General features: G+C 47.0%; 1 protein-coding gene across 3 annotated transcripts in view; it reads right to left on the bottom strand.

Annotated features, from left to right (window-relative positions):
- Window positions 1-9,530: 9,530 nt before the first annotated feature.
- LOC311126362 (nuclear respiratory factor 1-like) overlaps window positions 9,531-25,995 on the bottom strand; it is a 32,226-nt gene continuing 15,761 nt past the window's right edge. Inside the window, exons 6-13 of one of the 3 annotated variants that reach the window (XM_084200368.1) lie at window positions 24,852-25,010; window positions 24,108-24,311; window positions 23,061-23,159; window positions 22,583-22,663; window positions 21,071-21,121; window positions 20,221-20,378; window positions 17,367-17,491; window positions 9,531-10,683 (exon numbers count right to left, since the gene is read on the bottom strand). In XM_084200368.1, coding sequence (XP_084056494.1) covers window positions 10,523-10,683; window positions 17,367-17,491; window positions 20,221-20,378; window positions 21,071-21,121; window positions 22,583-22,663; window positions 23,061-23,159; window positions 24,108-24,311; window positions 24,852-25,010 — 1,038 coding nt within the window. In that variant the 3' untranslated portion in view covers window positions 9,531-10,522. Of the gene's footprint in view, window positions 10,684-17,330; window positions 17,492-20,220; window positions 20,379-21,070; window positions 21,122-22,582; window positions 22,664-23,060; window positions 23,160-24,107; window positions 24,312-24,851; window positions 25,011-25,995 lie in introns of all 3 variants that reach the window. The other 2 variants (XM_084200370.1, XM_084200369.1) reach the window with 2 other exon arrangements.

Raw genomic sequence — 25,995 nt, 5'->3', positions numbered from 1 at the left:
TTACACAGCCTTTCCCAGAAATCCAAAGATGGCAGCTCAGGACGATTAGCGGGGAGGAATTAGTCGTGGCAGTCTGCTATCCGAGGAAGTGGACTTACGGTCAGTCTCACATCTCCAAGGCACGCTGGCCATCGATTTATTTCCTCGAACGTCATTCCATCCACTGCAGCAGTGCCTCTTTGGCTAAGCTGTGTCACTCCATTCAGGTGGGTAAAACATTGAGTATGGAGTGTTGCCACCTTTCTTTCACTCTGTTTATGTCTCTCTCTCAACAGTCTACTCTCACCTGTCTCCCTCCCTCCCTCCCTCCCTCCTCACGTTTTCTCTCTATCTCTCTTCAGGCAGTGTTCTTCCTCTTCCCTCGCTCCGTCTCTTGTGGTCTCTCGTTTCCTGCAGAGTTTTGCAGGGCTGACTGACTTGCTGGCTGGCTGGTTCTCTTATATGTGTTGGGGTGATGATGACTCCTGTTCTGTGTATGGCACTGGTAGAATTCACTGTGAAAGCACACTATCAGTGAATTACCATAGGGCCATAAACAGAGCAGAGAAAGAACCACTGGATGATGCCCGTCCATTTCTAGAGCTAACTAAACTCTCCCTTGTCTTCTACTGCATTGGGTGGGGTGAATGGGATGTCTCTGTTTCCGTTGTATGAGTAGTGCTCTGGATCTTTGATTGGGTACCTTTGGGCCTTTGGGATCTCTGTGGGTCAATCAAGCTTTGGTGTGTCCCTCACAACAACCGCATCGACTTGCATCTCCGCCTCTGCTTTTCTTCTTTGCCCATTTTGGCACTAGCACATTTTTGCTTCTGTATATATGCTTTGAGCAATCATGTGTAGTGCCAATATAGGACAAGATAGATTGACGTCGTTTTGGGGGGAATTCAACATTCACTGGGTACTAATACTACCTTGTCTTGTCTCCTGCACTGACAGTTCTAGGACTTTGACTTGATTGATCCTCTGTGTTCTCCTGTCCTGTGTAGGTCATTTTCTATTCTCAGTACAATGGAATCTGAGCCTCATTATCTGAATGGATAAACAGAAAATTCAATAGACCAATGGACCACTTTTAAAATATATTCTGCTGACTGCAAATGTGTCGGAGTCTCGCATGCCATCCCCTCTGAAACGATTCCTTTTAGCATTGACAATGATGAAGATGAATGTCAAGGGTGTTTATTGCCTAAACTCAAAAAGATGTATTAAATATATGTGCAGAGTGGAATTTTGCATGACAGCAGATAGGAGCGGATCGATTCATTGTCTTTACCTTCTTCCCCCTGCCATAGCCGTGATTTTAGAGGCAATGCTAGACGCAACCTTAAACCATCCATGTCCCATCAATCGGAGGTACTGGTTCGTTTTTCAGATGGACAGGCCTGGATCGGCCAGGCAGCTCTCTGGCGGTGTTTGGCAATGGTAGAACTCACACTGGTGAGGTAGCTGGATCCGGTGGTTCTAGACTTGCCAACTACTGCTCGAGAGCTTCAGCTCGGCGCATCGAGACCAGTGAAGACATCAAGGCACTCTCTATGGTGTCTAACTCTTCAACATTCTTATAATGTATCTCAACATTCTCCAAATGAAGACACCCTCTGGATGGCTAGGATAGGGATAGCTTCCTCCCTGAGTGAGTGGCTGTTGGTGGTGAAGGGTGGGGTGAGACTTCTGTATTCCTCCCCTCCACACCCCAGTCTCAGAGCTCCATTGAACCAACCATACAGGCAACAGTCTCAGAGCTCCATTGAACCAACCATACAGGCAACAGTCTCAGAGCTCCATTGAACCAACCTTACAGGCAACAGTCTCAGAGCTCCATTGAACCAACCATACAGGCAACAGTCTCAGAGCTCCATTGAACCAACCTTACAGGCAACAGTCTCAGAGCTCCATTGAACCAACCATACAGGCAACAGTCTCAGAGCTTCATTGAACCAACCATACAGGCAACAGTCTCAGAGCTCCATTGAACCAACCATACAGGCAACAGTCTCAGAGCTCCATTGAACCAACCTTACAGGCAACAGTCTCAGAGGAAAAGAGAGTTTGTGCTGCAACTACAGGAGTATCAGTCAGGAAATGTGACAAGATCGGGTCTCTCTTCCGTTGGACGTGACTGTATATGTAATGTACCCAGACTTTTCTTGAGTAGTTATGCTAGTAAAACATAGCTTTTGACTAGAGAATGTTATTGGTCATGCCTGCTGGTATTTCACTGTGAAGTCTGTGCATTTGTATTTCGCAGTGCGTTTAGAATGAGCAAGTACTGTTTTCTTGTTGTTGCTCTCAGCCTTGCTTCACTAGCCTGGTCCCATATCTGCTTGTGCTGTTTTGCCAACCCCAATTGCCCTTGTCATGCCAAACGACCATAAGAAGCCAAGACAGCACAAATAGATCTAGTGCCAGGCTATCGCTCCATCAGAGTTGAATAGAATGTGAGTCCAGTTCCCAAGTCTGTATAATGAGCCCCTGTCTGTTCTGCCCATGGCCAGCCAACAGGGGGCCATGCCTCCCTCTCTGGAGTCCCAGGCAGAATTAGCAAACTGTGTGGTGTCGTCTTACCCTCCTCTTTCAATGCACCTCTTTTTCCCTCCCGTCCCAACCTGCTTGTGAAAAGAGAGAGAGTAGGAGTCTATATTTTCATAGAAAGAATGACTTTGGTTGTTAGAGAAGCCCGTAGCCAGAAAGCTGCTGCAGTGCTCTGCTCAGTAGATCAGGGTCAGGGTATCTGCTAGTGTAGGTGACAGGGGGATGGGGGAGGGATTAAAACCCTTCATCTGCTTTTGCATAAATCCATGCTATACGCCACAGCGTTGGCTAATATGATTTGTATTGTAACTCATTCAGCCGGGGGCTATGTCTGTTCTGTGCACACGCTGTCATTTGACCTGCACAGCGGTGGTTTTAGCTTTTGTGTTGGAAAGCCATTAAAATTGAAAAAGAAGGGAAGTGGTAAGATTGTGGTCGATAGACAGCCAGTATGCCTCGATAGACAGCCAGTATGCCTCGATAGACAGCCGGTATGCCTCGATAGACAGCCGGTATGCCTCGATAGACAGCCGGTATGCCTCGATAGACAGCCGGTATGCCTCGATAGACAGCCGGGATGCCTCGATAGACAGCCGGTATGCCTCGATAGATAGCCAGTATGCCTCGATAGACAGCCTGTATGCCTCGATAGACAGCCGGTATGCCTCGATAGACAGCCGGTATGCCTCGATAGACAGCCGGTATGCCTCGATAGACAGCCGGTATGCCTCGATAGACAGCCGGTATTCCTCGATAGACAGCCGGTATGCCTCGATAGACAGCCAGTATGCCTCGATAGACAGCCAGTATGCCTCGATAGACAGCCGGTATTCCTCGATAGACAGCCGGTATTCCTCGATAGACAGCCAGTATGCCTTGATAGACAGCCAGTATGCCTCGATAGACAGCCAGTATGCCTCGATAGACAGCCGGTATTCCTCGATAGACAGCCGGTATTCCTCGATAGACAGCCGGTATGCCTCGATAGACAGCCAGTATGCCTTAGACAAATCCCTGGTGAGAGTGGTGTAGCCTGTTCTCTGCTTGACAAACAGATTCAGATTCACTTGACTCTATTCTTGTGTGTCATATTCAGATTCACTTGACTCTATTCTTGTCTCATATTGCCAAACTTAACATGCACACTATTAACCCCACAAAACATAAAAATGCATTTTTATCTCTTGATAATGTGATGATTATGTGACTTGTGAAACCCAGTCCTGACCTGTTGACATTCTAGCTTTTAAAATTTTCCTCCATAGCAAATCACAGTCTCTCTCATGCAAATAATAAACGTATTCAAAAGACTAGCCCATTGTCTCAGACTTCTGTAACGATCTTCTCCGCTGCAGTACAGTGCATTGTGGGAAAGCCATCGTCAATGCAGGGGCCTTCTCCAGATGGGCTGCACCTCTCAGGTTACACCGCATTTTTCAGCCCCCTTTCTCTCTCTCTCCACCGCCAGCCCTGCACTCCAGCCCCCTCAGCCCTTCTCAATCTCCCACTCTCTCTCTCTTTTTCTCTCTCTCTCTCTGTCTCTCTCTCTCTCTACCCCCACCCCGGCCCCCTCTGCCCTCTCTCTCTCTCTCTCTCTCTCTCTACCACCACCCCGGCCCCCTCTGTCCTCTCTCCTCTCTCTACCCCCACCCCGGCCCCCTCTGCCCTCTCTCTCTCTCTCTCTCTCTCTCTCTCTCTCTCTACCCCCACCCCGGCCCCCTCTGTCCTCTCTCCTCTCTCTCCCTCTCTACCCCAACCCTGGCCCCCTCTGCCCTCTCTCTCTCTCTCTCTCTCTCTCTACCCCAACCCCGGCCCCAGTTGGGCTGAGGGCAGAGACAGAGACAGCCGTGCCTGTACTCCACTAATGCACGCAGGGGCATTAGTGAAATGAGATTAGGACCCATCGTTCTTACGCCAGTGTCTGTCTGGGCCGGAGGGAGGGTAACAGAGGTGGTGTGAGTTAATAGTGTTGCTGGGGAAGGTGTGGAGGCCATTATTGGGGCGTAAGGGGAGACTAGAGGATGCAGCATCAGCACATGCTGATAGGCTGTCAATATATTTGTGTGATAGGAAGGAGAGGTTAGAGAAGAGGTGAAATGTGTTACACGTTGGTGCAATTCATTTAACCCAATTAAAACTTTATACAGCTGTAAGTGAAACAAAACATGCCTTTCCATGTAAATATTTAGTCTAATCTATGATGAAACAGGTAGAGCATATGTTAACTATCATAGTTATAACCCACTATGAGACAGAGTGGAGCACTTAGTACACTGATAGTAAATGTTGCTATAATTCAGAATGATCCCCTGGTTCATCCAACACATTTCATGTGTAGCTAACAAGTGTGTGTGTAGAAGTGTATACTGTGGAGTCTTGTTCAGCCCCACCCCCTCTCCTCCCATCTCCTAAGGCTGGTGCTGGGACGAGGGGAGGGAGTGGAGATTATCCCCTGTGCTGGAGTATTAAGAAACGATTAGTGGAGATTAAAGGCCTGCCTCAGAGTCTGGTCGACTCCGGGCAACAAGAATGTCCCCCCCCCCGTGGAGACGAATCAATATCAATACGCCTCCTACTACTACTGTGTGTATTTGTGTTTGTGTGTAGGTACTGTGTAGGTACTGTGTACAACTGAGGACCAGCACACAGAGCACACACAGCCACTCCCATAGACTCCTGTCAGAGAGAACCACTTAGTTGCATATTCAATATCCAATCAATTTTAGAGTAGGTTTGTTATAGCTCAATCAAGGGCAGCGGGCAATGATGTCATATGTAATAAAATGATATGCTATCGATATTATGAGGCTTGACTGCAGTGAATTGTCCTAACTGAGTGGTATTCCATTGGACAGAGTAGCTTAGTGCTGAAACATAACTGGATGGTGTTCAGTTGGCACGAAACGGAAGAAAACGGTCAGAAACTGAGTAAAACAGGGAGGTACTATCTGAATCTATCCAATAAGAAACGCTAGTTTTCGCTTTCTGTTGCAAACCACTTTATTACAGTGTGTCCTTATGAACAAGACCTTGGTTTCAGGGGGCATGTAGAACAGTCTTCAGCCTTTACAAGTCAGGTCACCGCATCACCGAGCCCCCTGACAGACATCCGCATGGATCCGACTGCTGCCACCATTAGCTGATTACATCACCACCACCCACCTCACTGACCGACCGGCTTACCACAGCACCTTTCATCAGTGAGCCTGCCTTCATCAGACACTGGAGATGAAACCGTTAACATGAAGCCTGCGTCCTAAATGGCACCCTATTATAGTGCACTACTTTTGACCAGGGCCCATGCACTATAGGGAATAAGGGGCCATTTGGGACGCAGAATGCTGTGGTGTTAGGCGTATGGGTGCTGTGGTGTTAGGCGTATGGGTGCTGTGGTGTTAGGCGTATGGGTGCTGTGGTGTTAGGCGTATGGGTGCTGTGGTGTTAGGCGTATGGGTGCTGTGGTGTTAGGCGTATGGGTGCTGTGGTGTTAGGCGTATGGGTGCTGTGAGGCGTTAGGCGTATGGGTGCTGTGAGGTGTTAGGCGTATGGGTGCTGTGAGGTGTTAGGCGTATGGGTGCTGTGAGGTGTATGGGTGCTGTGAGGTGTTAGGCGTATGGGTGCTGTGAGGTGTTAGGTGTATGGGTGTTAGGTGTTAGGTGTATGGGTGTTGTGAGGTGTTAGGTGTATGGGTGCTGTGAGGTGTATGGGTGCTGTGAGGTGTTAGGCGTATGGGTACTGTGTGGTGTTAGGCGTATTGGTGCTGTGAGGTGTTAGGTGTATGGGTGTTGTGAGGTGTTAGGTGTTAGGTGTATGGGTGTTGTGAGGTGTTAGGCGTATGGGTGCTGTGAGGTGTATGGGTGCGGTGAGGTGTTAGGTGTATGGGTGTTGTGGGGTGTTAGGCGTATGGGTGCTGTGAGGTGTATGGGTGCGGTGAGGTGTTAGGCATATGGGTGCTGTGAGGTGTATGGGTGCTGTGAGGTGTTAGGTGTATGGGTGCTGTGAGGTGTATGGGTGCTGTTTGGTGTTAGGCGTATGGGTGCTGTGAGGTGTTAGGCGTATGGGTGCTGTGAGGTGTATGGGTGCTGTGAGGTGTTAGGCATATGGGTGCTGTGAGGTGTATGGGTGCTGTGAGGTGTTAGGTGTATGGGTGTTGTGAGATGTTAGGTGTATGGGTGCTGTGAGGTGTATGGGTGCTGTGAGGTGTTAGGCGTATGGGTGCTGTGAGATGTATGGGTGCTGTGAGGTGTTAGGTGTATGGGTGTTGTGAGGTGTTAGGTGTATGGGTACTGTGAGGTGTAAGGTGTATGGTGTATGGGTGCTGTGAGGTGTTAGGCGTATGGGGTGCTGTGAGGTGTTAGGCGTTTGGGTGCTGTGAGGTGTTACATTTACATTTTAGTCATTTAGCAGACGCTCTTATCCAGAGCGACTTACAGGAGCAATTAGGGTTAAGTGCCTTGCTCAAGGGCACATTTACGTCATTTAGCAGACGCTCTTATCCAGAGCGACTAGAAATTGGTGCATTCACCCTATAGCCAGTGGGATAACCACTTTACAATTATACTTTTTTTTTTTTTTTTTTGGGGGGGGGGGGGGGGGGGGGGGGGGGGTAGAAGGATTACTTTATCCTATCCCAGGTGTTCCTTAAAGAGGTGGGGTTTCAAATGTCTCCGGAAGATGTAGGGACTGATCAGAGCCTGAAGGTACGGAGGTGCCGTTCCCCTCACAGCTCCGTAGGCAAGCACCATGGTCTTGTAGCAGATGCGAGCTTCAACTGGAAGCCAGTGGAGTGTGCGGAGGAGCGGGGTGACGTGAGAGAACTTGGGAAGGTTGAACACCAGACGGGCTGCGGCATTCTGGATGAGTTGTAGGGGTTTAATGGCACAGGCAGGGAGCCCAGCCAACAGCGAGTTGCAGTAAGTGTTAGGCGTATGGGTGCTGTGAGGTGTTAGGCGTATGGGTGCTGTGAAGTGTTAGGCGTATGGGTGCTGTGAGGTGTTAGGCGTATGGGTGCTGTGAAGTGTTAGGCGTATGGGTGCTGTGAGGTGTTAGGCGTATGGGTGCTGTGAGGTGTTAGGCGTATGGGTGCTGTGAGGTGTTAGGCGTATGGGTGCTGTGAGGTGTTAGGCGTATGGGTGCTGTGAGGTGTTAGGCGTATGGGTGCTGTGAGGTGTTAGGCGTATGGGTGCTGTGAGGTGTTAGGCGTATGGGTGCTGTGAGGTGTTAGGCGTATGGGTGCTGTGAAGTGTTAGGCGTATGGGTGCTGTGAGGTGTTAGGCGTATGGGTGCTGTGAGGTGTTAGGCGTATGGGTGCTGTGAGGTGTTAGGCGTATGGGTGCTGTGAGGTGTTAGGCTTATGTCAGTACACGTACATTACTGCTAGTGTTGAGTTACTATTTACATTTGACATTTTAGTCATTTAGCAGACGCTCTTATCCAGAGCGACTTACAGTTAGTGAGTGCATACATTTTTTCATACTTGCCCTCCGTGGGAAACAAACCCACAACCCTGGCGTTGCAAGCGCCATACTCTACCAACTGAGCTACATGGGGCCCTATGTGCACTTAGTGGTTACTTCCTGCTACTTTGTTAATTCCTATTTGTAGTGTATACTTCATTCTATAAATCCCAAGAATATGTTTGGGTGGACAAAATGACAAACGGTGATGGTAAGAATCAATCTCGACACACAGAACCAAATCTTGTGTCTGCGCTGGCCAGCTACTCGATTGGAGTCGATTCATTGATGTAGCAGTCTGTCACGAGAGACTAGGTAAGAATGAATGTGGCTTTAATTCCCTGTATAGGTGCTTATTTTAGAGAGAGAGAGGACAAGGCCTGCTTCCCAGAAAGCGTTCTAATAAGGCTTTTTTAATCTGGTGCTACAAGTTGACGCACACGTGTGCCACGCTCCTACAACCCCCATGGCTAGCTGCCCTCTAACCCACATCAACACACACCATTTAGAGATCCTCTCAAAATGGTCTCCTTAAAATGTCTCATGAACAAGCACTCCAATACGGAGAAGATAGGAAAGCAGGGAACAACAGGACATGGTGTATCTTTCCATCCATGAGGTTGTAACCTGCTTCCTCTGCTGTAATCTGGGAGGCAGAGTGGGATGTGCATTGACGCCTGACGGATTAGGGCCCGAACCAACGTCTCTCTCTCTCCCACTCCGCAACAGAAGGGCCCAGCTAGCAAATCCCAGGCTTTAACCAGGGGGAGGGCTGCACAGTGCAATACAGCTTATGATGTAACCAGGACCCTGACCGTCCGTCACGACAGGCTCTGGGTGTGTGTGGCGGGTATGGGGGATGACAGGGGAGTGTATAGAGGTCATTGAGTTTTCATGGCAGGGTAACTACATCCATATGTGATAAACCATGTAGAAAATGAGGGAGAATTAGATGGGATGACAAAACAAGTCCAACACCACCAATATAGTGTCTGGGGTGATGAATAATAGTAGGGGTTTGGAAAGGAAGTATTTCACCTTCAGAGTTCAATGATGACACTGGCTAGTGTGACCGGTGAACAGTAGTCACTTTATTGGGAGAGCACATGGACCGCTTGTTTGGTGTAATTCAGTCACCTTTCTAACATATTTCCCAAATCATGAATACTACGGAGAGGATTCTCTGTAGTGAGCTGGATTTATTCCTACCGTCATATCAAACCAGACTGAAAGACTGCACATGTATTCTGTACAAATACAAAAGTCATTGAATGCTCTGTAGTATACAGTACGGCCCCCCTCAATTTATAAAATGATTTAGAATACGTTCCTACCACTGTTTAAAAAATACTCAAAAGGGATAGATGCTACTCATGCATTGCAGACAACAATGGTGATATGCTCTGGAGTCAAAATGGCTGCCTAGCCAGGTCGTCAAATATTCAGCACAAAGAATATCTTACTATTATATCCTGAGTCTTCACAAATCCCAGCATGTGTGTGGAGTGGCTACAGTACAATAAACCACACAACAACAGGTAACATATTTCAAAAGTAATGTTTCATTGGAATCATTCTAGGCAGTGAAGTGTCTTACAGTGGACAGTTGATAATTGGGACGCTTCGTAAACTTCCACGGTACAAGAGGAACATTGACTAATATAGCAGGGGGTGGAATTAGTGGAAAGGTTCCTGGGTTTCGGCATAACCTGATTGCATATGAAGTCTATGACAACAGAGGAGAGTGTGATTTGGGAACCACATTCTATAACAAACATGGAATAATATTCACACAGACATAGTACCAAAACATCATTAATGGGACTGTGATATAGGTTCAGAATTAAAAGGTGAATCGGTGGTGGTGGCTTCCCCCTTGGCTTTTTGGTTAATCTTTAAGTAAAGGTTAAGGTGTAAAGAAATAAATACTAAATACTCTATAACCCTTGTCACACAATGCTCAACATCACAAAGCTAAAAAAGGAAATTTAAAAAAAAAAAAAAAAAAACATATTCTACTATATACACATAGTAAACACAATGCATTGATAAATCCGTCACTTTTTATTCCCCTGCAGATGTACATAAAAAATATTTTGTACATTGTACAGAGCGCAGCGTGTGGAGACCATAGAGAACGATAGAGGCCACTAGTGGCCAAAAGGCCGTATCAGCATGGGCAGCGTCATTGAGGGCTTCCACCATTTTTATGTAGTCAACTGGGTGGGACTTCCAACTTCATTGGCTGATCCGCATTGGCTGATCCGTCCTAGAGACCCTGTTGGAGTCATTTCCAACCGGGTTATCAGGTGGGATAAGCCAATCGTGAAGAAGAAAATGGACTACTTCGAAATGGAGATTGCCTCAATGGCGCTGCCCATGCTGTCACAGACACTATAACGGCACAGCTACAAAGATGAGTCCTCTATCTATCTCTATGGTGAAAACAGACTATCCCTCCCTCAGCTCCCGGCGGCAACCATTATGGGACACTTTTTTCCAGCAGCACACACCTGCAGAGGGAGGATTCAGTGTCACTGCTCGAGGGTCACTACCTCCACCGCCTGGCCGTCCAGTGTGACCGTGTTGTCGATGCGCGTGGCCACGGGCGCCATGGCCACTTGTACGGGCCGGTTCCCCTGGGCTAGGCTGGTAACCACCGTCTGGTACATGCTGACCGGGATCTGCACCAGGCCTGGAGAGAGACAGACGGGGGAATACAGGCTTAGACACACGGGCTGCATATCAATAGCCTAAAGTAGCCTTCTCTTCTGTTCTCCATCTACCTAAATGTGCGTTTGTTAAATGTTTAATGTCTTTATTTGTAAATTGTAATTGTTTGTAATGTCTTTTTAGTTATGTGTCAGACCCCAAGAAGACTAGCTGATGTCATGGCATCAGCTAAGGGGGATCCTAATAAAAATGTAAATTCCATATTTTCTTGTCTGATGTTATAAATGTAATTGTGAAGTGAAGTATACATTTCCCAGAATGAGGGAACAATCCATTTTTCTAGGCTATTCTATATTTTGGCCACACATACAATGCAGTATTGACGAAGGGACTGGTGAAATGGATAAATAACAATTGACCATTTTAGTTCTGCTGTAAAGTGCCTTGGTCAATAGGGGTCTTTAAGGGGGTTAGGGCCTGAGAGAGAGCCGTGCTAGAGTCAAACCGTTTTAGGCAGCCATTTTAGAAAGAGGCTGCATTGCAGAACAATGGTCCAATTGAGCCTGAGACTGCCTCTCCTCTCTGCCCAGCTGTGTGTGTGTGTGTGTGTGTGTGTGTGTGTGTGTGTGTGTGTGCCTGGGGATTATTACTGCAGTCACGTGGGTCTCTGCCCAGCCCCACAAGCTGTCACAGTGTCACAGGCTAGGGGAAGAAGGTCAGAGCTGGGTATGGTGGCGGGCGGATACGCGTGGCCATTCCACATTTCAATGATACACTGGCATAATAATAACTAATGCGGGCATTTAGGAAATGATACACAAATGTGATAAACAATATGATAAGCCACACCCCTTTACCTTTTCCACTAGGTAAGGAATCCAGACACCTCATTTATAGATAAGCCACACCCTTTTACCTTCTCCACTAGTTAAGGAATCCAGACACCTCATTTATAGATAAGCCACACCCCTTTGCCTTTTCCACTAGGTAAGGAATCCAGTATGGAAAAAAATATGTATGCACTCACTAACTGTAAGTCGCTCTGGATAAGAGTGTCTGCTAAATGACTAAAATGTAAATGTATAGATACAGTGGGGGAAAAAAGTATTTAGTCAGCCACCAATTGTGCAAGTTCTCCCACTTAAAAAGATGAGAGAGGCCTGTAATTTTCATCATAGGTACACGTCAACTATGACAGACAAATTGAGAAGAAAAAAAATCCAGAAAATCACATTGTAGGATGTTTAATGAATTTATTTGCAAATTATGGTGGAAAATAAGTATTTGGTCACCTACAAACAAGCAAGATTTCTGGCTCTCACAGACCTGTAACTTCTTCTTTAAGAGGCTCCTCTGTCCTCCACTCATTACCTGTATTAATGGCACGTGTTTGAACTTGTTATCAGTATAAAAGACACCTGTCCACAACCTCAAACAGTCACACTCCAAACTCCACTATGGCCAAGACCAAGACCAAAGAGCTGTCAAAGGACACCAGAAACAAAATTGTAGACCTGCACCAGGCTGGGAAGACTGAATCTGCAATAGGTAAGCAGCTTGGTTTGAAGAAATCAACTGTGGGAGCAATTATTAGGAAATGGAAGACATACAAGACCACTGATAATCTCCCTCGATCTGGGGCTCCACGCAAGATCTCACCCCGTGGGGTCAAAATGATCACATGAACGGTGAGCAAAAATCTCAGAACCACACGGGGGGACCTAGTGAATGACCTGCAGAGAGCTGGGACCAAAGTAACAAAGCCTACCATCAGTAACACACTACGCCGCCAGGGACTCAAATCCTGCAGTGCCAGACGTGTCCCCCTGCTTAAGCCAGTACATGTCCAGGCCCGTCTGAAGTTTGCTAGAGTGCATTTGGATGATCCAGAAGAGGATTGGGAGAATGTCATATGGTCAGATGAAACCAAAATAGAACTTTTTGGTAAAAACTCAACTCGTCGTGTTTGGAGGACAAAGAATGCTGAGTTGCATCCAAAGAACACCATACCTACTGTGAAGCATGGGGGTGGAAACATCATGCTTTGGGGCTGTTTTTCTGCAAAGGGACCAGGACGACTGATCCGTGTAAAGGAAAGAATGAATGGGGCCATGTATCATGAGATTTTGAGTGAAAACCTCCTTCCATCAGCAAGGGCATTGAAGATGAAACGTGGCTGGGTCTTTCAGCATGACAATGATCCCAAACACACCGCCCGGGCAACGAAGGACTGGCTTCGTAAGAAGCATTTCAAGGTCCTGGAGTGGCCTAGCCAGTCTCCAGATCTCAACCCCATAGAAAATCTTTGGAGGGAGTTGAAAGTCCGTGTTGCCCAGCGACAGCCCCAAAACAACACTGCTCTAGAGGAGATCTGCATGGAGGAATGGGCCAAAATACCAGCAACAGTGTGTGAAAACCTTGTGAAGACTTACAGAAAACGTTTGACCTGTGTCAGTGCCAACAAAGGGTATATAACAAAGTATTGAGAAACTTTTGTTATTGACCAAATACTTATTTTCCACCATAATTTGCAAATAAATTCATAAAAAATCCTACAATGTGATTTTCTGGAAAAAAAATCTCATTTTGTCTGTCATAGTTGACGTGTACCTATGATGAAAATTACAAGCCTCTCTCATCTCTTTAAGTGGGAGAACTTGCAGAATTGGTGGCTGACTAAATACTTTTTTTCCCCACTGTAAGCCACACCCCTTTACCTTATCCACTAGGTAAAGGATCCAGACACGTCATTTATAAAATGTGCTTAGTTTAAATACCACATTTGAGTCCTAAAATGTAATGTGAGAAAATGCAATTTATAAAATGTCTGTCTACACAAGCACTAATACAGTCTAAATTATGTAACAGCGTTTCATTTATAAATCACTAAACGTAATGCCAGGTAAATCACCTTTGGTCGACTCGTATGATCAATCTGCGTGTACAGGTTCTCTCTAAATGAGGCCCCAGGTCCCCCTCTGCAGTAGTCTAATAAGCCCCCTTGGCCCAGCTAAGTGACAGAATCAAGTTGTGTTGATTCAGGTAATGATGATTGTGTAGTAGCAGGGCTTACAATATGGGGGGGGGGGCAGTCTGGCACAGTAAGTTTATCATGTCTTGTTTTGTGGTGTTTTGACTGATTTCAAGTCAATGACAATATGGAAAAATTCGCTAGCTTAACATACGTTTCCCATGCCAATAAAGCCCTTAAATTGAATTGAAATTGAATTGAGAGAGAGAGCACGGTGCTTACTGAGTCAAGTACCAGGCCAAGCCGCTCACACTTCACTTACTGTGACATTGAGGGCCATGGTCGACGGGTGTGTGTATGTGTGAGTGTGTATGTGTGCTAGGGACAAAGCTAGCCAATCAGGCAGCACTTCAAACAGCGGCCCCTCCACTCTCCCATTATGTTGATTAGGTAAAGGTCAACAGGCTCAGGAGTACTGGGCCAGCAGGTGAAGGGGCTGGTTGTTAGCTGAGTGGTGCCTGCTGCTAGCTAACAGACTAAGGATGTGTCCCAAATTACAACCTATTCCCTATACAATGCACTACTTTTGACCACGGCCCATAGGGCTAAGGTCAAAAGTAGTGAACTATATAGGGAATAGGGTGCCATTTGGGATGCAATCTAACAGCATAAGCTACAAGGGAAGGAAGTTTAGCACTGTGGCTTCTACCAACTGGCTAAAATACCCCCCTTGTAGAATGATGGGGCACGGAAGGGGCTCCAGCTATCCCACAATGTATTTTCATAGCCTCAGGCGCCACGGTTCTGCCGCCTCCCTCCCTGTCCATTCACAAAACAGAGTGCCTGAGTTTTTGGCGCTTCACAAAAAGCCACAACAGATGGGGTATCCACTAGATAACACAGCCAGAAAGTCAAAATTGGCTACAAACATTTGCTTTTTGGTCTTAATTTAAGGTTAGGGTTAGGCATAAGGTTAGCAGTGTTGTTAAAGTTAGGTTTAAAATCAGATTTTAAGAAGATAAATTGTAGAAATGGGTGGGGTTCAGTCATAATTGTAATTGTAGTCCCCTGTAGCTCAGTTGGTAGAGCATGGCGCTTGCAATGCCAGGGTTGTGGGTTCGTTTCCCACGGGGGGCCAGTATAAAAATGTATGCACTCACTAACTGTAAGTCGCTCTGGATAAGAGCGTCTGCTAAATGACTAAAATGTAAATGTAATAATATAATTATGACTTTGTGGCTGTGTTAACTAGTGACGACCCAACAGATGGGCATCTTAAAAAGGTAGCCATTTTGCAAATGACAGTATGATGCATGTCCAAATCATACCGTCAGATCACTCCTGTGAAACATACACACCCAATAGGGACAGCTTTAACGTCACTTAGGAGAAAAGCATTCGATTCTCTCTGCAATGCAATGTGACTAAAATGATAGGCAGGCACATTGTGGGGGGGCAAGAAGGCTTCCTGATGTCCATTTCTTTAAATGTAGTTGTAATGCTTGCTAATCAGCTTTGGTGTTCAAAGACACGCCTCGCTCCTGTCCTAATGGCCTTCCTCCTAATGCAGCCTGTGGGCAGTGGTAGAGGAGGGGACAGTGTGTGTGTGTCACCATGCGGCCGGTTGCTGTCCGGTCCCAGAGCGCTGACAGCTGGCCCAGTGATTAGACTATGGACTGATAATGGAGTGGATCAAAGCCTCTTTAGCAGGAGCTCTTCAGGGAGATGACAACACCCCCGTGCCTGGGGGGAAGAGGAGTGTGTGTGTGTGTGTGTGAAGGGGGTAGGGATTGTCACCAGCAGGGGCATGGCCCACTGTAGGACAGGGGAGTGGTGTGAAGAGACAGGAAACTAGCCCTGAAGGAGGAGAGGGAGGACTTGAAGGATGGGAGTTAGGTTGAGGGATGGAGTTTCTGGAACGGTGGTGGTGGATGAAAACGGCTGTTGAGATCATGATGTAACCATCAACTGACGTGGGCTGTTATCATACAACCTGAAAGATTTTAATGAACTGTAATCAGTATGTATTGTAAATATGCATCTACAGTATGAACGGTCTGCAGTAGGGTTGTAGAGGAATAGTATGGATTAATAGAATGGTGGACATACTGACTAACACGGGTCTCTGGTGTCCATGCCCACCATCTGTTGCATCAACACCGAGTAGACTAGAATAGAGAAGCTCACTGGCTGCTCCTGTCCTGTCTCATTCCCTCACATACTGACCAGACCTGGGTTCAAATACATGCCTATTTAAGTATTTGAAATATTAATTTTCTTGTTTTGAAATGTATTTGAAAGTAATTAAAATACAGTAAATAGTATTGGAACCCAGGTGTGATACTGACACTACTGTGTACATGGGAAGACTAGACTCAATAGAGGAAATGCTATTGGTTAAAAAAACACCTTCACTAATATGTCCAGGCGTTGCCACAACCCAAGAATGATACTTATCAACACTCATTTTATGTGGACCTTACCTTCTGGGGTAAAAGCAGAAAGTACATATGAAAATCCACAACTAAAGTACAGGACCAAATATCCATTCATACCAATTCCCTTGTTAAATGCACACTGAAACCTCCCACCTTGTTGAAAACCTCCTATAGCCTTTTAGTGATTTGCATATGCCACCCTACCAGCCAATTGGACTGATTTGAAGATGAAAGGAGCGCTGGACTTGCTCTGAATGTAATTAATTATATAAATCTAGTGTAAACAAAGTATCATTAACATTCAGTTAACATTCAAACAAGGAAACTGGACCAGTTGTAGTCACTTAATGAAACACAAGGGCAGAGTAGAGTTCAGGTAGGCCGCCGCGCTACAGCAAACAAATTCTCCACTGAATTAGTCCTTTTGGACGTTTTTCTTGCTAAGCCCTTTTGTTGGCATGGACAGAGTATCTAGTATGAGCCACACACACACGCAAGCACACATAAACAGCACTGCTGGGGAACCTGGGTTATCCTAGCGAGAGCAGGGGGACAGGTGTGTGTGTGTGTGTGCATGTATGTTCTGTGTTACTTGTTGCTGACACCCCCAGACAGGTCATCATGATATGGGAGGATTATGTTAAACTGTGTGATTTGGTTGTTTTGTATGCATGGTGTCTAGCTATATGAAACAATGGGCCAGTTGAATGTTAGGGAAGTGTTGTTGGAACGTTAGGGCAGTGTTGTTGGAACGTTAGGGCAGTGTTGTTGGAACGTTAGGGCAGTGTTGTTGGAACGTTAGGGCAGTGTTGTTGGAACGTTAGGGCAGTGTTGTTGGAACGTTAGGGCAGTGTTGTTGGAACGTTAGGGCAGTGTTGTTGGAATGTTAGGGCAGTGTTGTTGGAATGTTAGGGCAGTGTTGTTTGATTGTTAGGGCTATGTTGTTTGAATTGACATTGACATTTTTACTTTTTAGCCATTTAGCAGACACTCTTATCCAGAGCGACTTACAGTTAGTGCATTCATCTTAAGATAGCTAGGTGGGACAAGCACATATCAAGTCGTAGTAAGAATACTTTTCCTCAGTAAAGTGGGGGGGGGGGGGGGGGGGGGGGGTTAAGTGCGAGTGTTAGTTCACAAAAGGCATTTTTTTTGTTTTGATAGGGTAGTGTTGTTTGAATGTTAAGGCTGTGTTGTTTGAATGGTATGAGGAGTGTCAGTGGAGTATTTCACATTGATTTATACAGGTGAGTCAATTACCTGACAATAGTTGTTGAGAGGTTGTGTGGTACGTACCGCTGCCATCCTGCACTCCAGTCAGTGCTCCTACAGCAGCCGCCGTTTCCCCGGCCAGGACGATTTGCCCTCCTCCCTGTAGGGTGGCCTCAGCCAGCGTCGCCACCGCATGGGCCGCAGCCTCACTGCAACACAATCACACTCACAGGTTAGAGATGGAAAGGAGTGGATGCATGGCGATTTGTCCACCCTACTCATCAGGCCTCCAAACGTTGTTGACAGATTGGTGGACACTGACATCTATAAGGAGAGGGGACAACAACCCAAGACCCAACCCTGACAGTATGGTGCTGGCAGAGGCCCAACATTAGCCTACAGTTGACAGTCTGACACCTGTAGAAGAGCCTCGGTCTCTCACCCAGACATCCACTTCAACTTCTCACATCTGAAGGTGAGTAAGGCAGCGGACCATTGCACATACTTGGCTCTGCATTGGGACACTCTTTAAAACAATACACCCATCCTCCCACCACTCCCAAACCGACCCCAGTGCCCCAGGGACTGCTGACAAGGAATGGGGTTATTAGAACATGGGGGATGGAGGCGTTATAAGCATATTTTCTGCCATGGTCAACTTTGGGAATCTGTTACATATTCCTGAACAGGCATACTAACTTCTAGTCCTCCTCTTCCAGGCAAACGAGACAGGAAATATTATCAACACCCAAGAGTTTCATCCACAAACATTCATAGAATGACTGTTTACATCTCACTTTTATAGAACAAACTAAAGATCACACTGACAAGAATTGACATATCCCGTTTCAACCACTGGCATAATGAGAACATCCACTAGGATAAAAGTAAGCTCTCTTTTTGAAAAAAACAAAAGCCTTTTCCCTCCTCAGTGGGGGTTGGGAAACAGGGACAGAAGGTTCTGGCAAAGTGCAGAGAGTGCCGTGCTGCTCACATGATGTAACCAGGAGGGAAGGAGGAAGGGAGGAGGAAGGGTGAGGGAGGAAGGGGACTCAGGTGGGTACCTGTAACAAGCCCCAATGGGAACCCCTAGACACTGGAGGAAATGACTCCGAACTACCGTAGTGTCAATGAGTGCACCGCTAGCATCTTCACACTTAATACACACCATAGGTTCCAAAAAAGCTAATGACCAATTTTAGCAGTTTTACTGTTTAGTTCACATAGACCCGTTACCACACTTTTGTGAAAAGCGCAATCTCATTCAGCAGTGGTTTTCTGAGGAATAAATGTAGTGGCTGATTGGTTGGTTAGCAACCACTTCACACCCCAGAAACCAGGCGAGGCAGTTCATTACACAGGTAACGACTAATTAATTAACTAAAATTAAACACTGAAATGGGAGGAAAAAGCAGCTGACCCCATGTCCCTATGGAACCCTTAGTTTCCTGCCCCAACAGTCCCCTCCTTCTGACATCACAGGTGTTATACAACTACCTATGCAATTAGAGACTTTGGGAATAACACTATTCAGCCTAGTTGCCTGCCCCTCCCTTGCTACGGCTGCAGAACCCAGGGCCTCATGTCAGTACTTGCTGATATGAATACACCTAGATGCACTTTGTGCACGTTGTAAGATGCCTCATTGCCAATGCAAGCACTGTCCTTAAAGGCCCAATGCAGCCGTCTTTATCTCAATATCAAATCATTTATGGGTAACAATTAAGTACCTTACGTGATTGTTTCCAATTAAAATGGTTAAAACTAAAATAGCTTCTTAGCAAAGGGCAATTTCTCAAGCAATAATTTTTCTAGGACTGTCTGGGAGTGGTCTGAGTGGGGAGGGGAAAATGGAAAATGTGCTGTTATTGGCAGAGGTTTGGAACTCTATTTCTTATTGTTCTATTAACTAATTTACTGCATGGTGATGTCACCATGGAAGGTCAAAACTCCATCCCACCAAAACAGCTCTTCCACAAAAATGGCATTATCATAATTTCACATTATTATTCCAACCTCATAGTGTGGAAATATATATATAAAGCACAGGAAAATCACGTTTTTGACTGCACTGGGCCTTTAAGTAGACATCGATGGGACATCCAATGGCTGTGGTATCTGTGTGTTGCCATTATGAAGGCTGGTCCCCAAACTATGTACTCTCAATAGTCACCTACTCCCAGAGTCAGTGCAGATATAGCATTTTGCCTGATTGTCCGCAATGCTGTTGAGTTGGACGATTTCGGCGCCTGGCTGGATGACCCTACCTGTCCCTTGAGACCAACCCCCTCTCTCTTCCCCCATCCTCCCTCCCCCACCCCTCTCTCTTCCCCCATCCTCCCTCCTCTCTCTTTTCCCCCATCCCTCTCTCTTCCCCATCCTCCCTCCCCTCTCTCTTCCCCCATCCCCCCCCCACCCCTCTCTCTTTCCCCATCCTCCCTCCTCTCTCTTTTCCCCATCCTCCCTCCTCTCTCTCTTCCCCATCCTCCCTCCCCCACCCCTCTTTCTTCCCCCATCCTCCCCCCCCCCACCCCTCTCTCTTCCCCATCCTCCCTCCCCCACCCCTCTTTCTTCCCCCATCCTCCCTCCCCCACCCCTTTCTCTTCCCCCATCCTCCCTCCCCCACCCCTCTCTCTTCCCCATCCTCCCTCCCCTACCCCTCTCTCTTCCCCCATCCTCCCTCCCCTACCCCTCTCTCTTCCCCCATCCTCCCTCCCCCACCCCTCTCTCTTCCCCCATCCTCCCTCCCCCACCCCTCTCTCTTCCCCATCCTCCCTCCCCTACCCCTCTCTCTCCCCCATCCTCCCTCCACCCACCCATTTCTCTGTGGTAATGTTCAGAAACTGCGTTTCACTCCGTCGGGTACTATCTGAACTGGTCCAATAAGAAATTCCTATTTTCTTTTTTTTGCTACGGTGTGCCCTACGGTGTGTCCTACCCGTTAAGTGCCATGGTGACGGTGGCTCCCTGCTGCATCTCCTGGGAGGCGGCGACAGCGGCCTCTGCGAGGGACGCGACCGCCTGATTGGCCTCGGACGCCTGTGTGGTCTGTATGGTCATCTCCCCACCCTGCAGAGTCGCCCAGTTCTGCTCAACCTGGCCAGTAAGGAGGGATGGAGGGGGGAGGGAGAGTGCGGGAGGGATGGAAGGGGGAGGGAAGAGGGCGAGAAAAAAGATGGAGAGAGGAAGTCGTAAGAGAGATGGAGAGAGGAAGTCGTAAGAGAGATGGAGAGAGGAAGTCGTAAGAGAGATGGAGAGAGGAAGTCGTAAGAGAGATGGAGAGAGGAAGTCGTAAGAGAGATGGAGAGAAGAAGTCGTAAGAGAGATGGAGAGAGGAAGTCGTAAGAGAGATGGAGAGAGGAAGTCGTAAGAGAGATGGAGAGAGGAAGTCGTAAGAGATGGAGAGAGGAAGTCGTAAGAGAGATGGAGAGAGGAAGTCGTAAGAGAGATGGAGAGAGGAAGTCGTAAGAGAGATGGAGAGAGGAAGTCGTAAGAGAGATGGAGAGAGGAAGTCGTAAGAGAGATGGAGAGAGGAAGTCGTAAGAGAGATGGAGAGAGGAAGTCGTAAGAGAGATGGAGAGAGGAAGTCGTAAGAGAGATGGAGAGATGAAGTCGTAAGAGAGATGGAGAGAGGAAGAGAGGAGGGGAAAGTGACAGAGAGAGGCAGAGTTAGAGTGTTTCTACACAACGACAAACATTTGTTGCCAAAAACGAGTAGGATTGTGATCCTACGACAAACATTTGTCGTAGTTAATTAACATAAAATGTGACGTAGATCTGCCGCTTACAATAAACTGTGGCGACACCTCCATCGGTAACGTGCGACACACCGACATATTCTGGTGAAGAGTAGAGAGAACTTGGTTTTCAGCAATAATATTGAAACAGAGTATGAAGTTGCATTTAAGGGTTACAGTACAGTAAATGACATGTTCCACAACAAGAGATGAAGGCATAGTGATTTATGACAATCCTACAAATATCATTTCATGCAAATTACAATAAACATGTTTTGTTGGCTAACATATTCAGACAACCCCTTTTTCGTGATATCCAATTTGTAGTTAGTCTTGTCCCATCGCTGCAACTCCCGTACGGACTCGGGAGAGGCGAATGTCGAGAGCCATGCGTCCTCCGAAACACGACCCCGCCAAGCCGCACTGCTCCTTGACACACTGCTTGCTTAACCCGGAAGCCAGCCGCACCAATGTGTCGGAGGAAACACCGTACAACTGGCGACCGAAGTCAGCGTGCATGCGCCCGGCCCGCCACAAGGAGTCACTAGAGCGCGATGGGACAAGGACATCCCGGCCTCCCCTAACCCGGACGACGCTGGGCCAATTGTGCGGCGCCTCAATGGTCTCCCGGTCGCGGCCGGCTTCGACACAGCCTGGGATTGAACCCGGGTCTGTAGTGACGCCTCTAGCACTGCGATGCAGCGCCTTAGACCGCCACGCCACTCGGGAGACCGGAACGCATAAAAGTTTTGAGTAATATAAAATTCAGTTTAAAACTAAAGCCTTGTATCGATCATCTCTTGAATATGAAATAGGACTACAAACCAACAACATTATTTATCCATGTGCGTGCACATCTATTGCTAGCAGTATCGCCGGATCCGAGAGTGTAAAGTGCACCACACAGTGTTCCATGTTCTACAACACTTAACATAATAAAAAAACAAGATTTGATTGGATGTATATAGCGCTTTGTACATCAGCGCAGGGTTTTTTCTGGATCAAAAAGGGGCTTAGGTGGTGGGCGTGGCAATGGGCCCGTGGGCGCAGCTGAATTTTAGATGGTGTAGAGTATTATTAGCATTTTATGCCAATTTCCTGCAGTTCTACACATTTCTCTACGGAGCTGAGATAATTTTTTGGGGAGTTTTAAATGTAAATTTCCTGCAATTCGACATATTTTGCCATGGAGCTGAGAGAAGATGTTGCAGTTTTAAAGCTAATTTCCTGAAATTCTATGCATTTTGCCATGGCTAATGCTGTGTTATTTTGCTCAAGCATAATAACAAAATCAATACTGCTAAATTCATTGTTTTTATTTTGGTGATTGTTAGTGATCAAAGATCATATTATACAAAAAACATTTTCTACATACTTTATATCTGTCGTTTAAGTTGACACTGAAAGTGTTTTTCCATCCCGAAAATCTATAAAAAATACAACATTTTTTCTCTCTCATGGTTTGGACTTAGGTGACCCGATAAAACGCGTAGGCGGCCCGCCCAAGGATTTCAATGGCAGAAAAATCCCTGTCAGCGCTTTAAATAGTAAGGGGGAAATCACCTCATCCATGACCAATGTGTAGAACCCACCTGGGTGTGGTCTGGACAGCCCTTTTGCGCCAGAAAGCTCACCACACATCAACTATTGGGATGATATATGCCAATTAGGAATCAGGAGATGGTTAACATTAGCATCTCAAAAGTGGAAACGCTGTCCGCACACTGCAGAAAAACCATCTTCAGGCTTAAAACGCCATCAAAATCGTTTTGTATTTATTTATTAATTATAAAAGTGATAAAAGTGCATAGTGCCTAAAAGTGTACAATGGAGCAAGTTAGAGAAACCTTTCAGCTACATGCTATGTTCACTACTCTGTAACATTACCATCTAACACTCCTCATAGTATAGTAGTAAGAAGCCTTACACACAGGAGGGACTGCAATTACAACCGCATACAGTCATCAGATAGGAGAATCAGGTGTCTCTAAACATGTGTGTGTTCTGAGAGACAGTGATGAGAGGTGTGTTCTGTGTGTACCTCTCCGTCGTTCATAGTGTAGTTGACCTGGGCCACGGTCACCGTGCCCGGCAGCTCCGAGGCATCAGCCAGAGTGGCCACCGTCTGCCCTGTGCCCACCTGAGGGGCAGAGAGGGAAAAAAAGAGAGATAGAAGATGGTGGGGGGGGGAGAGAGAGAGAGAGATGAGAGAGAGAGGAGGGGGGAAAGGGAGATTACAATGGGCAGCTTGGCTTGAATACAAAACAGCTAAATCCTTCCCATGGATTATATCCCTCAAAATCTTCATCCAGGGAATCTTTTAATCACCACCTATAGGAAGAGAGGACTGCGCCATCTATAAGGAGGGAGGCCTGCACCATCTATAGGGAGGGAGGCCTGCACCATCTATAGGGAGGGAGGCCTGCACCATCTATAGGGAGGGAGGCCTGCACCATCTATAAGGAGGGAAGCCTGCACCATCTATAGGGAGGGAGGCCTGCACCATCTATAGGGAGGGAGGCCTGCACCATCTATAAGGAGGGAAGCCTGCGCAATCTATAGGGAGGGAGGCGTGCGCCATCTATAGGGAGGGAACCCTGCACCATCTATACAATTTTAAGAAAAACTCTGGATCCTGACCTGGGTTGCAAAATTACGGAAACTCTCCCTAAGTTCCCAGGTCTTTCCAAAGTCCCGGTTGGAGGACTCCCAGTTGGATGATTCTCTCCCAGCTTATTCCCTCCTGATTCTGGGAATCCTCCAATCGGGATTTCCGAAAAACCTGGGAACTTTGGGAACATTCCCGGAATGTTGGGACCCTAATCCTGACCCAGCATTTAGGTGACTTTTGATCTGTGGAGTAGGGTGAAGTTGCCCCTAGACGCTGATCTTGGGTCAGTTTGGCATTTTCCCCACTAAAAAAGAAGCTGATCCTAGATCTGTGCCTAGGGGAAACTTCACCCCGGAGCTTGACCGAATAATGGTTAAGGGAGATCCTAGATCTGTACCTAGGGGAAACTTCACCCCGGAGCTTGACCGAATAATGGTTAAGGGAGATCCTAGATCTGTACCTAGAGGGAAACCTGACCTGTATGAGGGAGACGGTGCCGTCGGGGTTGCTGATGGTCTGCACCACGGTCTGTGAGGGCACCAGGTGGGTGATGTTGTGGGTGGCCGTGGTCATGGCTGTATGCTGTGGCACCTGGTCCTCGAAGGCGTACAGCAGGTCCTCGCGCCCATGCTGCTTGTAGCAGTTCTTCACAATGGTCCGCAGCGCCTGCGTCCACGACACCTAGCAAGGGGCGCCACAGCAAGAGGAGATGTTATACAAGGGGACTGGTAGATCGGTTTGTGTTGTTCTGGGTTGTTTCCTGTACTCTGTAGTCTCAAAACCCAGACGGAATTATGCTACATTTCACTATAGTTTCACTTCACTAATTGATATAGTGGAGTGAAACGGAGCTGAATTTAGTATGGATTTTCAGGCCATGTAATCTGAGCTTTAGTTGTAATAAATAAGTAATGAATAAGTTATTTCCTTGCTATGATATTCTGATAGTATAATTTTTTTGTATATCGTTGTCTTTTATGTAAAAAAGTAACTCACAAAACAAAATGTACATCTGTATGTCATTGATACCTATGCTTCATAAAAAAACATTTGAAACAGTAAATAAGTCATTTCTAAATAACAAAGTGCTGGATTGTCACTGGTAGAACTCTGTCCCACCAAGTTATTATTCTCTAACCGTCTCCACGACGTCCTACCTCTCTACCATATTCAACATTGTAATGATACCAGGGAGGCAATTTGTTTCTCTCAGGCTCTCACCCTTTGTTTCTGCTCCTCAGTGCGCACGTCACTGCGCACGTTCGCCCAGGGGATGTCCTCGGGCCACCAGATGGGCTTGCAGCTCTCCTTGCCCCAGCCAGGCTTGCCCCGGCCCGTCGAATACTTCAGCATCTCTGGGATGAACGCTCGCAGCTGGGCCTGACCAGAGGAAACAAGATACAGGGGGTGAGTGGTACACACACACACACACACACACACACACACACACACACGCCCTTGACTAGGGGGAGGAAAGCGGTATTGATTATCTACTTGCAGCTTGCTGAGGTGGACTGGGCCCAGAAATAGGCTTTCTAAAAGGAGCCCAGACTGCACGGAGGTCTATCTACAGGCCAGTCTATGACTGTGGCTCCAGTCTGCCTCCCTGACTGACTGTGGAAGAATGCGAGGACTGATGAAGTAACATAATCTAGGCCTAATGGCTTTGAACCTGGGTGGCACTAAATGGAAGAAAATGGACTGATACCTGGAGGGACTACGTGGACTTGCCCAATAAGAAATGGTGCTCTTTTGCAACTTTTTTCTGTTGCGTGCCCAAATGAACACAACCCTGTTCTGGGCAGAGAACCTCAACCGCCTCAAGAGTGAGACACTATAGTACAACTGATTGAGACTAGTACAAACGACAACATCCAGATATAAACTATTCTCTCTTTTCAAAGTCGTAATTCTCTATGGCAGGGAAACAGCACACACATTTTCCACTGGCGAGATTAACCACAGTTCAAGAACATGTTAATAGACTGCTGTAGTGACCAGAGGTGATTCAGTGGTAGTTTTAACCAGTAGTAGGTGGTTGATGTTTCATCCATTCTCCCTACTGTTGAAGTGGTGTGCTGTATTCGCTGAACTGTACTGTGAACAGTTAGGATTGAGGACTAACCACAATGAAGCCTGATTGTGTCGTCTCATCCACCCTGTTGCGTAAGAGGCCTCCAACATTTTGGAGAGGGCCAAAAGAGAGGAGGAGCGTGGGTCATTTAATTTCATCTGATTTGCCCCCTCTTCCTGGGAGACGAAGGGGCTGGAACACACACACACCTCTGTGTTTCTTACCAGTCCTGTGTGCATGTGGTATGTGTAGCCCTGTGTGTGTCTTCCCCGGTTGGGCTGGGGTGGGTTT

This window comes from Coregonus lavaretus (genome assembly GCF_964263955.1).
Source record: "Coregonus lavaretus genome assembly, contig: HAP1_SCAFFOLD_1816, whole genome shotgun sequence".
NCBI lineage: Eukaryota > Metazoa > Chordata > Actinopteri > Salmoniformes > Salmonidae > Coregonus > Coregonus lavaretus.
The sequence above is the reverse complement of the archived record's forward strand: the minus strand, read 5'-3'. Positions and strand labels throughout refer to the sequence as shown.